Here is a 14265-nt window from a genome sequence, read left to right as displayed (position 1 = left end):
TTGTTGGTCCAAACTGGACCAAATCTAAACCAATCATAGATGTCTATACTTCACAAGTTTGGACATCAAAGTAGAGCTCAGAAGAACTCATTAGAGTACAGCACAGAACCGTAGAGTTCAGTACAGTACAGAGTTCAGTACAGCAGATACAGTAAAGTAGAGCATAGTTCTGTACAGTAGAGTATAGTTCAGTACTGAACTCTACTGTACTCTACAGGACTGTACTGTATTGTACTGAACTATACTCTACTTTTCTTTACTGTACACCATGTACTGTGCTGTGCTGTACTGCACTGCACTGTGCTGTCCAAACTTGTCAACCCAACTGTGGTTTGTGAGTACTATGATTTCCCATTGTAGCCAATTCAATTGCAGAAATTTCTTACAAATTTTTGGGAAATCTGTTACCGATTTGGTAGTTTTAGTCACTTAATAATTTAAACAACATTTATAGCAGTAAAAAAATTAGAACTAATTGATAGGTCTACGTTTACTTGTTACTTTTGTGACATTTCTTTATCCTGCCTCCTAATTAGAGAGAAAAATGAGAAAATATCTTAAAGATACTGTATGTGGGGTTTTGGTAACGGAATTTCAAGGCACAAGGCAATGTTTCTTAAACTTACAGAAGGCAATTACAGTTTTCTACAAAATTGATATGTTGATTTCACGTCTCCATCTCAACCAAAAATCGAAGTCAATGAAAAGGACTAAATCAAATGAAACTTTAAATGCCCTTAAATAAAGTTTGATTTGATAAAGTCCTATTATTTAACTTCGTTTTTTTGGTTGAGATGGAGACGTGAATCCTTGAAACCCTAGGGCCTTGGCCTATATGTATTGTCTAGTTTTAGTTGGATCCTGGGTTGAATTGAAACAATAGCTGTTGATGACTTTGCAAATGCTATATAGGCCTAAATAGTCTCATTGATTTATACAAGATTCATAAAGTATGGTTACATTTCATTTGCTCTGTTAAACTTACTCTTTGATATGACTTCGATAGCAACAGTGAATCTATTTCATTTTTAAAAGGATGGATTCTCTAATAATTATCGCGATAGCACATTGACAAATATCTAAGAGAAGCAGGCCTGGGTTCGGTTATAACCCTGGATGGGAGACCAAAGGAAAGCTGTAGATAGATACATTCTCAACCTACTGTTTTTTTCTGATAGTGGCTATAACATTGAAGATCTGACATTGTCTCAAAGGTACAAATTCAACATATTTTATACAAGGTTAGTTTATGTAGAAAATTGGTTACCATGATGACATAATCCTGTGGTTGAAATTTCACCCTCAAAACAACAGTTCACTCTCACGATTTTGCAAATCCAATGTATTTTAAAAATAGATCGTCAAAATATGTTGACAAATTATGTTGAAACAACGTTGATTCAACCAGTTTTTGCTGTGGGAAGTACCCTTGTGACACCTCTTCCGTTGTTGCCAGAGTTACCTCGACTCCTATGAAAAGGACACTACCTGTCTACACCACCTCATAAGATTACCTGCTGCAGTTGTTTGAGAGATGTCCAGTTTGCAGCCGAACATGCAGCTTGAAAAGACCAGCAAGGGGGCCCTCATCAGCGTCATGCAGACATGCCCTCGCTGTGAGCATTCATATGAATGGAACGGTCAGCCACATGTTGGCAAATATTCGGCCAGCAACCTTAGTCTGTCAGCGGCAGCAGCTTCCACAGGCTCATCAGTTGTATAAATACAGAAGGTAACCCTCTTCATTACTTTGAAACATTTGATAACCCAATTGTGAAAAATAAATGATGTGAACTGACATTATTTGTTGCTTATTTTCTACTTCTTAGATGCATATAATGTCCTGTGTGTGTGTGCGTGTGTGTGCGCATGCGTGCGTGCATGACCGACCAACCAGGAGCTGATCTACGCTCTGGCAAAGACCTTACCTCCTGCCTGCTCACCAACAGTCATTGATGGGGAGAACAGAATTAGGTAGGTTTAGTCTGACCTGTTCAAATTTCAACATAATTGTCACGTCCTGACCATAGTAAGCTGTTATTTTCTATAGTAGAGTAGGTCAGGGCGTGACAGGGGGGTTTTCTAGTTTAGTTTTTCTATGTTATGTTCTAGTTTGGTATTTCTATGTTGGGTTGTTCTAGTTTTGTATTTCTATGTTGGGCTTTGTTTGAGATGATCTCCAATTAGAGGCAGCTGGTCATCGTTGTCTCTAATTGGAGGTCATATTTAAGTTGGTGTTTGTCCCACCTGGGTTTGTGGGAGATTATCTTTGAGTCAGTGTATGTTTCACCGCTGCATCACGGTTTGTTGTTTTTGTCATTCAGTTTATTTATGTATTGCATAGTTTCACAGTGTAAATAAAATGTGGAACGACACACATGCTGCACTTTGGTCCGCTCCTCCTTTCGACAACCGTGACAATTATATCAGTTTGTGTATCAGATATCACCTATTCTAACTGCCATTGATAATAACAGTGACTATGTGTGGTGGCAGCCGGCAGGGAGAGGTGAGGGGAGTGGTGATTGAGGGGAGATATGTCAGTCTGTTGGCTCCACCCCCGGTCCTTATATGGACTTCCTGCCCCAACGAGGCAAGACTGGAACTCGTTAAGCCAGGGAGGGTTTGGGGATAAAAAAAGGAGGGAAGCAGCCTGCACAATAGGGCAGAGTAAGAGGGAATCAAGTGTGATATGCAAGAGTGGGAGACGAGAGAGCATATTATCTGTGAGTTTACATGTTGTGACCTCGACTGTTGGACCGGATTGGCTGAGAACCAGAGTGTGAGGATTACCCCTGGGAAAAGGAACGGACAAAGAGAATGAATTGTGGACTGTGAGGGGATTGGTGAATTCCCCCTTCTTTCCCTGTGTACAAAAATCCATAATAAACTTCCCCTAAGTGTTCTATTTGTGCTACTGGTGCCTGTTTTGTTATTGAACTTGGTGACGTGGAAACCCTACACCCTTGATCCTGCTACAGTGTGTACGTGTTCACAGAAAGATGTATGGAGCCAGCAGATGGAGACTTACAAGATGATGTGATGAAGTCCAGACTGACAGACAGGCTTGTTGCTGATGTCTTTGAATGGAGAGAGACCTGGCACTAACATTTTACTAGACAACTTTTACTTGTATTGTCTTTTTATTATTGAATGGTATCAGACAATATGGGGAGGGAGAAGCCCTGTGTGTTCTGCACCAAGATCAGTGAACTCCTATTGTATACGGGACACCACACAGGAAGGTATGACCCCTCTGACATGTTTGCCAACGTAGCTTCATTACCACCAGACAAAATGCCGATAGGCACAGTATCTGTATTGGCTGGGAACGACAGTGAAAGGTGCACATTGTTATATTAGCAGAACCTGGCTTCTATGGTATTATGTGAAGGGTTGTATATTCTACATAGACCTACATTTAAAATATCTACATAAATTCAGCACTTGTATTCTCATATTACTCTGTAGGCTACTGACCTATTCAAAGCTTCCTCTGGCATCTCACCATATATCTCCCTGTAGTTATTGAACTCAATCTGCAGGAGTTGTTTGTTATGATTGCCTGGGGGGAAATGGCTGTGGGCAAGGTTCTGACAGATGGGTGTGTCTTGGTGGTGGCATGGACACACCCACATCAAACCACACCCCCAAGTCAACTCCCGTGAGGCTTTGGTCATGGCCGGCAGCAATTCTGGAGGAGCAAGCCAAATAACTATATTATATAAGTGTGAAAAAGCACTATACTATTACGGGGCAACAGTCAAGTGGGTATTTCCACTACCACTGCATTTAGTATTTCTACTGTTACTATATAGGCTACTATCCCACTACTACAAAGACAATCACTACTTCTACAATACACTAGCCTACATTTAACACTAGCAATTTGTACGTCTTCCACTACCGTAAAAATACATTTGAACAGCAAGTCACTCAATTTTCCATATAGTACCAACTCAACTTCCATTATACTTCAGTGCGATAGGTGGCAGTACCATCATTCTGTCAACTTTGGTCAAGGAGCAAAGTGTTGTAACTGCGGTGAAGAACATGAGGCCTTGGAATGCCTGATCAGGGGGAAAAAAATGGAGGTTACCAAAATCAGGGCAGCTCAGTCTGTCTCCTATGCGGAGGCAGTCAAAATGCTATAAAGGTCTGAAGGTCCAATGGTAGGGAATACTGGTAGAATTACACTGCAACATACACCGCAGCCTGCGTATCAACAGGACCCAGAAATTCTTCAGGTGAAGAAAGTGGACTTTATTGCTTTCATAGCGATGCTGGTAAATGGCACTGTGCACATTGAAAAAAAGTCAAGAAAGGTCGATATCATTGTTTCTGCAGTTGAACTATTTCTGGGATTAAAAGACAGCAAACATCTGAGGAGCTACATGGACTACTTTTCCGTGTGGTCGCACCCTTTCAGGCCTCTGAACCTGAGCGGGTTTTTTAGGTTTTGAATGACTAAAGCAGCTGGAATATATATATTATTTATTTATTTAACATTCTTTTGTAGTTTTTGTGGGTTAATGTAAATGTTCTCTTCCCAGTGGAAGAGAACATTTACCCCCGTCCAGTTGTTGGCGATAATACACTTTTTAGCATGTAGTTCGCCCTAAACCCCAAACTAAACCCCAAAGAAGAAGAAATCATTACGCCACCGGATGCAGAGCTACTTTGACTGCAAAGATGGCGGGGACAATGTTGAGGTCGCTTAGCAAACTCGGACGTCCTTCAACAAAATTGATTATAAATAGTAATTTGGTTAGCCCTGCTTGCACTGTCCTGCAAAACAGGTGAGATTCTCATAGTTCGATAAGCGCAATTATAGTTTAACCGATCAATAATGTCCAAATAGGTCGTTTAGGGATCAAAAACGGTCACATAACAGCTAGCATTAGCTAGCTAACAAAAGGCACTGCTCATCTACAGCAGGGTTTGGGCTTGTCGTTCACATACCTGACACGACACACAACATCAAGCTTATGTTATGTCAGAAGGAACTGTTGCATAATTGCTGTAACATTAAAAGAGCTGTTAGGTGGCAACCCGGCTAACGTTAGTAGCTAGGTTACTTGAATCGAATCAGGTGGATTTTGACAGCACTGCAGCACATTCGATTCATGGCCAGCTTGTCATCTTGCGAACAAGCAGAGTGGCGTTAACCTTACCTAGCAATTTCTTGCAATTTAAATGCATGTTTCTTACTATTGTCCGAAAAAACATGTGTACAATGAGTGGAATGTTAGCACAAAATAGGTCTGGAATCTAGGCTAGCTAGCCACCTTCTTGTAGTTAACTAGGCTCAATAACAACACGTTTTACATAACGCGTTATGAGTGTTTACACAACCTGATGCCATTTACTGTATTGAGGTCAACAACACCGGTTGTACACCTCTCACACGTTCATATGAATCACTCCAGGGTCAAACATAAAAACGTGTTAGACAGTAACTTGGAACAGTTCAGCCTTACCGATCCATTTGTGCCTTGACAAGTCGCTATGGACCATTACCAACAGTTGGATAATGCTTGATATTGAGGCCTGCTTTATACACAAAAACATTTCATTTGGTGAATCTCAGTTTAATCCTACCGTTTTACTTGTGTGAAATGTGATTAGTGACCATGTCGTCAGTCTGTCTTGGCTGACCTAGAGCAGATTAATGCCCTACCCTGGACTCTAGTCTACTTATATTAGATTTACATTTAGGTCATTTAGCAGACGCTCTTATCCAGAGCAACTTACAAATTGGTGCATTCACCTTATGATATTAGTTTACTTGGCACATGTTATCATAAAGGTCAAATAAGGGGTGTTTATGTTTGTCCTGTTTCACACATGTACACGTGTATAACCTGTATAAGTGTGTGTGGTGTGAAATGTTTATTTCTTTTTTTGCATATCCCACTCCCCCTGAGACACCCCCAGTGTGGGGTCATGGCCAGGGATCATGTATTTTTTTGTTATTGCTCTGAGAAAGCATTTGTTTACCTCACAAAACTGTGTAGGTCAAACCAGTGGTTTTCAAACCTCCTAGACGTTTCACAATGTTGTTGTAGTCCTGAACTAGCTCACCTGATTCAGGTAGTCCAGGGTGCTTGATGATTAGTTCAAATGCATGGAACAGCTGGGGGTCCCTGAGGAGCGGTTTGAAACCTCCTGGTTTAAACACTTGGTCAACAACATCCACACACTGCCTTAGTACCATTGATGCATCATGGTTGCTTGTTATTCTCTCTTTCCAGGCAGAAACAGTGGCAGCCAGATGTGGAGTGGACGGAGCACTATGCTGGGGCGGTGATGTACCCCAGCGCCATCACTGAGAAATGGGTCCCCCCACCATGGAATGGTACGCCCCACTGTTGTGTACTGTCTTTATCTATAGGCCTGCAAGTTATTAATGATGTGCATGAGTTTTTGAGTACTCAAATTGTATTCCGTTATATTACATCATGTTTTTTTAACTATAAAATAGGAGTCTTGACTGTGATAAGGGCTCTGGAAATAAGGGTGTCTTTTTTGCAAAATGAACAAAACAAGGCTATGCCATTGCACAGCCATAGGCTTCTACAAGCAAGCGCCACATTAATCAGCTTACTTCCTTTTTGATAGCCTTCCCTGTGGCTCAGTTGGTAGAGCATGGTGTGTGCAACGCCAGGGTTGTGGGTTCGATTCCCACGGGGGGCCAGTACAAAAAAATTCATGAAATGAAATGTATGCATTCATTACTGTAAGTCGCTCTGGATAAGAGCGTCTGCTAAATGACTAAAATGTCTAATGTCTAAAATGATTGAGGTCCACGATAAAATATAACCAGTTGATTTTGCAGTTTCAACAAATATATCTTAAATGGCACTTGTTTTTTTATTGACTGAATATATGAGGCAACTTAGCAGTTAGGATGTGTTATCTGTAATGGTTATGATAAATTAGGCACTGTTTCTCACTGTTGGCATGTAGATGAATGCGCACATTTTTTCCCACTGCCTCCCTTGTTCTAAAAATAGCTTTTTTTCATTCGAGTACTCAGTCAAAGGTCAAATCCCTAGTTGTTATTTTGGCCCAAGTCCAAAGTTGTGTATAATGATTGAAATCTGTTAGTTCCATATGTGGGAGTTGCATTTTATTGCCTGCTACTCCATCGAACCTGATTGGCCACAACGTGGTTGTCAGTGGTTTCTAAACTCATTCTGTGACTTTATCACTTTATTACAGATTTAGAATAATTCCATATCATACTCTGTGACTTTATCATAGTCATTCTACATTCAGCTTTTATCTAAACTCGTATGCAAGAATTCCGAACCAACTAGCCTGTCCAACCTCTCTTTCTTTTCTCTATGTTGAACCCTGACGAAGGCCAAGAGACGAAATGCTTTGGTTTTACTTTTTAACAATACAGTAGCTTTTCTTATCAACTTTAACTGCCAAATCTCCTCTCGACCCCTCTCTCAGATAAGGATGCTCCTATGGAGAAGGAGGTGTCTAACCTGACCATTAACTTTGGCCCCCAGCACCCCGCAGCCCACGGCGTGCTGCGTCTGGTGCTGGAGCTCAGCGGGGAGTCAGTGAAGAAGTGTGATCCCCACGTGGGCCTGCTGCACCGCGGCACAGAAAAACTCATTGAGTACAAGACCTACCTGCAGGTACGTAGCACACCTAGAGACAGTAAGGTATGTAAGAAGGAAAAAATCCTGGCAGAATAGTTCAGCCGTCGGCTAGGATAGCAAATTGTCTGAAAGTTACTAGAGTAAGTGTCCTGGCTAAGATGCTTGTAATGTACACGCTCCTGTTTAGGCTCTTCTACAACGGGCATGTTTTTGTTTGATGAAATGCATTGACCAGTCTTCCTGTGTTTTGCTGTAGGCGCTGCCTTACTTTGACAGGTTGGACTATGTGTCCATGATGTGTAACGAGCAGGCCTACTCTCTGGCCGTGGAGAAGCTGCTCAACATCCAGGCCCCGCCCCGCGCACAGTGGATCAGAGGTGAGACTAGCTGCTACTAGACGACCTCGCCAGAAAGGACAAACTAACCAATACCTCAAACTGATGAGCAAACCAACTTACACGAGTTTTTTTCCCCCCTGAATTGTAGGTTCAGAGATAAGGGTACAGTTTTGGTAAACAAGTGAAATTTGTGGTTAAGGTGGTGCACCTCTCTCCTTTACCAGCACAACAGTAACAAGCGTGAGAATCATAACCTTCTGAGGTCATCTGGCCCCATTTACCCTTTCATACACGGTCACTAGGGGTCAGTAGTTAGCTACATGGAGTTCAACATGGATATACAGTTGAAGTCGGAAGTTTACATACACTTAGGTTGGAGTCATTAAAACTCGTTTTTCAGCCACTCCACAAATTTCTTGTTAACCAACTATAGTTTTGGCAAGTCGGTGAGGACATCTACTTTGTGCATGACACAAGTCATTTTTCCAACAATTGTTTACAGAGAGATTATTTCACTTATAATTCACTGTATTAAGTTGACTGTGCATTTAAACAGCTTGGAAAATCCCAGAAAAATATGTCATGGCTTTGAAAGCTTCTGATAGGCAAATTGACATTATTTGAGTCAATTGGAGGTGTACCTGTGGATGTATTTCAAGGCCTACCTTCAAACTCAGCACCTCTTTGTTTGACATCATGGGAAAATCAAAAGCCATCAGCCAAGACCTCAGAAAAAAATTGTGGACCTCCACAAGTCTGGTTCATCCTTGGGAGCAATTTCCAAACGCCTGAAGGTACCATGTTCATCTGTACAAACAATAGTACGCAAGTATAAACACCATGGGACCACGCAGCCGTCATACTGCCCAGGAAGGAGACGCGTTCTGTCTCCTAGAGATGAACGTACTTTGGTGCAAAAAGTGCAAATCAATCCCAGAACAACAGCAAAGGACCTTGTGAAGATGCTGGCGGAAACAGGTACAAAAGTATCTATTCCCACAGTAAAACGAGTCCTATATTGACAATCTGAAAGGCTGCTCAGCAAGGAAGAAGCCACTGCTCCAAAACCGCCGTAAAAAAAAAGCCAGACTACGGTTTGCAGCTGCACATGGGGACAAAGATCGTACTTTTTGGAGAAATGTCCTCTGGTCTGATGAAACAAAAATAGAACTGTTTGGCCATAATGACCATCATTATGTTTGGAAGAAAAAGGGGGAGGCTTACAAGCTGAAGAACACCATCCCAACCGTGAAGCATGGGGGTGGCAGCATCATGTTGTGGGGGTGCTTTGCTGAAGGAGGGAATGGTGGACTTCACAAAATAGATGACACCATGATGAAGGAAAGTTATGTGGATATATTGAAGCAGCATCTCAAGACATCAGTCAGGAAGTTAAAGCTTGGTCGCAAATGTGTCTTCCAAATGGACAATGACCCAAAGCATACTTCCAAAGTTGTGGCAAAATGGCTCAAGGACAACAAAGTCAAGGTATTGGAGTCGCCATCACAAAGCCCTGACCTCAATCCTATAACAATTTCTGGGCAGAACTGAAAAGGCGTGTGCAAGCAAGGCGGCCTACAAACCTGACTCAGTTACATCAGCTCTGTCAGGAGGAATGGGCCAAAATTCACCCAACTTATTGTGGGAGGCTACCTGAAACGTTTGACCCAAGTCAAACAATTTAAAGACAATGCTAACAAATAGTAATTGAGTGTATGTAAACTTCTGACCCACTGGGAATGTGATGAAAGAAATAAAAGCTGAAATTAATCATTCCCTCCACTATTATTGTGACATTTCACGTTCTTAAATTGAAGTGGTGATCCTAACTGACCTAAGACAGGAATTTTTTACAAGGATTAAACATCAGGAATTGTGAAAAACTGAGTTTAAATGTATTTGGCCAAGTTGTATGTAAACTTCTGACTTCAACTGTACAGAGGGACTGGGGCCTGTTACACAATCTCCACACAGGCAGAAGATGGGCAACAGTGGTGAATTAAGTAAGTATGACTTTTCAGGGTCTACTTCTGTTGTTTTGCAGTTCTTTTCGGAGAGCTGACTCGCATCCTGAACCACATCATGGCCATCACCACCCACGCCCTGGACATCGGAGCCATGACCCCCTTCTTCTGGATGTTCGAGGAGAGAGAGAAGGTGAGAATGGAAACAGAATTTAGGATCTGGGGCCGTATCAAGCATGAAGTAGCCATTTTTGGAAGTCCTTTTTCTTATTGGTATATTAACTCATTTAATATCACCAGGCAGGCCAAAACTCCATCTCACCCAAACAGGACGGAATTTCAGGCAGTCTTTTCAAACGGCTCTTAAACTAAAAGTGTATTAGCATAATTTTCACAATTTCCCAGTATTATTCCAACCTCAGTGTGTAAATATATGTAAAACACTGGAAAACCATGTTTTTTGATAGCACTGGACCTTTCATGGTGTTTTGTCTTGTCTCTATCCTTCTAGATGTTTGAGTTCTATGAGCGTGTCTCAGGGGCCAGGATGCATGCAGCCTACGTCAGACCTGGAGGAGTACACCAGGTGAGGGCAGCCAGGGAACTAAGTCTTATGGGGTTTCTCCTGGGTGACGTTTCCCCTAGGTCCAGATCTAGGATCAGCATCCTCTCCCCAATCCTAACCTTCACCATTGGGGGGACGACCGCAAAACTGACCCAAGATCAGCGTCTAGGGGCAACTTCACCCTACAGCTATGTATGCGATGGAATGGTCGCTGTAAAGATAAGATGGTTGTGTTATCTGCTTGTCCCAGGACATGCCACTGGGACTAATGGATGATATCTACGAGTGGTGCAAGAACTTCTCCATCAGAATAGATGAGGTGGAGGAGATGTTGACCAACAACCGTATCTGGAAGAACCGGACTGTGGACATCGGGGTTGTGTCTGCAGAGGACGCACTCAACTATGGCTTCAGGTGAGACGCACTCACTCACTCACACACTCTCTCTCAAACTGTTGAGAAGCTAATGAAAGATGTAAATAACCCCCTCTGCTTGTCTGTCAGTGGTGTGATGCTGAGGGGTTCAGGCATCAAGTGGGACCTGAGGAAGTCTCAGCCCTACGACAAGTATGACGAGGTGGAGTTTGACGTTCCCATCGGCAGCAAGGGAGACTGCTACGACAGGTGAGAAGGCCTACTGTCCTCTCTCTGTCTGCCTCTCTGTCTGCCTCTCTCTGTCTGCCTCTCTCTCTCTTTTACTTAGTATTGCCTTTGTGTAGATGAGAGATTTTGTCTGTTTTACCTTCATATTTCTTATTGATTGTTTTTGATTGAATCCTCTACATGATCTGTTTTGGCGTTGTCGGCGGCTGGTCTAGTGGTAGTGCTGCCACACACGGACCACATGCCCCTGGAGGGCTGCGGTTTAATCCCCCGTTCTGCCCCCCCCCATCTACTTATCTAGCTGTATCTGTCAATACAACTTTTAAAATACCTTCACAATATACATGTTTACATCTTGTTTCCCTCCCTCCTTCCTCTCCTCTTTGTCTTTGGTGTTGGTCAGGTACCTGTGCAGGGTGGAGGAGATGAGGCAGAGTCTCAGGATCATGATCGAAGCCCTCAACAAGATGCCAGCGGGAGAGATCAAAGTGGACGACGCCAAGGTGGCCCCGCCCAAGAGATCTGAGATGAAGGTGAGAGAACGACTGAATATTTTTTTATTTGAGATCATTGAGGACAGCGGCGTGCACGTTTTTAGCCCTAGCGCTAAACGCACCGGATTCAACTAATCAAACGGCTTGATGAGTTAATTAGATGAATCAGGTGTCCGAGTGCACCTTTTTAGGCTGCTCGGGACCAGGATGGAGAAACACTGATTCGGGGCATTTAGATCATCCTCGATTTTTGTCTGCCTTACCCTGTAGTTAAACACAAGCCCTGGTTACAGTGGAGTGTTTCACATCGAGTCTCTATAAGCATAAACATCAGTTGTAATGGTGGTTAATGTTCCCATGTTAGATGTCCATGGAGTCTCTGATCCATCACTTTAAGCTGTACACAGAGGGTTACCAGGTGCCCCCCGGATCCACATACACAGCTGTAGAAGCACCCAAGGTAAGCCCTCCCCTTCCTTCAGACGTGCATGGATAGAAGGGCTTTGAGCCTTTCTCTGTTTTAAATTTTTTTTTTATATTGAACCTCAAATACTTTGAGGCTATTCTATGTGAGCAGTTTACTGTTTGTAATGGTGAGATTCTCCTCCAACTGATCCATTTTGTAGTCATAGGATGCCTTTAGATATAAAACAATTCCATGTCATTTATTACATTGATTTGACAGCCAGAGATATTCTGTAAATGTGCCAGATTCAGCTAGCTGGTTAATTTGAATCTGTAGTCCCTGGATATAGGTAGACTAATACACCGGATATAATATGCTGTAGGTGCTGCTGTTGTGTGTAATGTGATCTCCTGTCTCTTCCAGGGAGAGTTTGGTGTGAATGTGTTGGGGAGGAATATTAATGTGTAATATTGTGTTATTTTGCAGGGAGAGTTTGGTGTGTATCTGGTATCTGACGGCTCCAGCAGGCCCTACCGCTGCAAAATCAAAGCTCCCGGATTCGCTCACTTGGTACGGGGAGTTCAAACTACCACAACACAGGCAGAATTCACGCCCTGAATTATTTAATGCAGTTATAAATTATTCAATGTGTGAAACAGCTTCTTCCTCAAGGCTACTTATAGTTCATTAAGGACATTTATAAACCAGTATAATAGCATTTGTAAAAGAACACAAACCCAACCCTGCCTTCCCCTCTCTGTCTGTGTTGTAACATGTTTGTTCTTGGGACATTAACACACCAGACCGTCCCACACTGTTTTGGTTTCTGTATCAAATCACTTTATTTCAAGTGCATTGCGCAAACGTGTCGCAACACAGATTTTATAAGAAAAAAAGCTATGTATGATGCTTCTTTCGGTTTATAGTTGATTGATGGTTTTGCGACGTTGTCTTCCCCAGGCTGCCCTGGACATGATGGCTAAAGGACACATGCTGGCTGACGTAGTGGCCATTATTGGTAAGAAATGTTTCTACTGGGTTATGTTCAGTAGGATACACTGTAGCAAAATGTTTTGTGACGGTTGACAAACATCTGTGTTCTAATTGTATTAATATCTCTGTTTCACAAACAATTCTCCCTGCTGAACACAACCCTTATGTTATCAGTCAACCATTGAATATCAGAATCCTTAGCAATGCAATTCGTGTACACTGAACAAAAATATAAACGCAACATTTTGAAAGGTTTTACAAAGGAGTTAAGTTCATATAAGGAAATCAGTTAATTTTAAATACATTTGTTAGGTGCTAATCTATGGATTTCACATGACTGGGAAGACAGATATACATGTTGATCACAGATACCTTAAAATAAAAAGCTATGCGCGTGGATCAGAAAACCAGTCAGTATCTGGTTTGACCACCATTTGCCTCATCTCCTTAGCATAGAGTTGATCAGGCTTTTGTGGCCTGTGGAATGTGGTCTCACTCTTCAATGGTTGTGCGAAGTTGCTGGATATTGGCGGGAACTGGAACACGTTGTCCTGGGCTGGCGTAGTTAGATGTGGTCCGATGGTTGTGAGGCTGGTTGGGCGTACTGCTAAATTCTCTAAAATTAGGTTGGAGGTGGCTTATGGTAGAGAAATTAACCTTCAATTATCTGGCAACAGCTCTGGTGGACATTCCTGCAGTCAGCATACCAATTGCACACTCCCTCAAAACATGAGACATCTGTGGCCTTGTGTTGTGTGACAAAACTGCACATTTTAGAGTGGTCTTTTATTGTCCCCAGCACAAGATGCACCTGTGTAATGATCATGCTGTTTAATCAGCCTCTCGATATTCATTTCTTGGCAAAGGAGAGATGCTCACTAACAGGGATGTAAACAAATTTGTGAGAAATAAGCTACTTGTGCATATGGAGAATTTCTGGGATCTTTTATTTCAGCTCATGAAACATGGGACCAACACTTTACATGTTGCATTTATATTTTTGTTCAGTGTAGTTCCTGTTCAATGTATGGTTGAGTGTTTTTTTTTTTTTGTGACAGGCACCCAGGACATTGTGTTTGGAGAAGTTGACCGTTAAGTTAAAACACCTGACTGTTGAACGATGACACCCATGGTTCCAGTCTGAAGAGGATTTCTCAGCGCTCTCTTTACGACCTTGTTTGTCTCTCATTCACTGTACTGAGATTTTGACAGATGGGCCAACTCGTAATCATTGATGTATAATGCTGTAAACCTAATAAATATTTTATCTCTGATCAGTCAAA

The 14265-nt window shown here is 42.2% G+C and overlaps 1 protein-coding gene across 1 annotated transcript; it reads left to right on the top strand.

The window, feature by feature from the left end:
- The first annotated feature begins 4692 nt into the window (after positions 1 to 4692).
- ndufs2 (NADH:ubiquinone oxidoreductase core subunit S2) lies at positions 4693 to 14265 on the top strand. The gene is made up of 13 exons (XM_029760198.1): positions 4693 to 4799; positions 6255 to 6358; positions 7465 to 7655; positions 7876 to 7996; positions 10002 to 10114; positions 10433 to 10507; positions 10737 to 10900; positions 10991 to 11110; positions 11493 to 11622; positions 11948 to 12043; positions 12476 to 12559; positions 12950 to 13007; positions 14041 to 14265. Exons 1-13 carry the CDS (start codon positions 4693 to 4695, stop codon positions 14076 to 14078), a joined length of 1401 nt encoding a protein of 466 aa, XP_029616058.1. The 3' UTR covers positions 14079 to 14265.

The sequence above is a fragment of the Salmo trutta genome, chromosome 8 (assembly GCF_901001165.1).
Source record: "Salmo trutta chromosome 8, fSalTru1.1, whole genome shotgun sequence".
Taxonomy (NCBI): Eukaryota; Metazoa; Chordata; class Actinopteri; order Salmoniformes; family Salmonidae; genus Salmo; species Salmo trutta.
This window is presented reverse-complemented; position numbering and strand designations above follow the sequence as displayed.

Excerpts from the sequence above, each read along its gene's own strand:
- ndufs2 (XM_029760198.1), top strand. The coding sequence starts at position 4,693 with ATGGCGGGGACAATGTTGAGGTCGCTTAGCAAACTCGGACGTCCTTCA. Across the intron at positions 4,800-6,254 it reads TGCACTGTCCTGCAAAACAG|GCAGAAACAGTGGCAGCCAG; the intron begins GTGAGATTCTCA and ends CTCTCTTTCCAG. Across the intron at positions 12,560-12,949 it reads CTCCCGGATTCGCTCACTTG|GCTGCCCTGGACATGATGGC; the intron begins GTACGGGGAGTT and ends TGTCTTCCCCAG.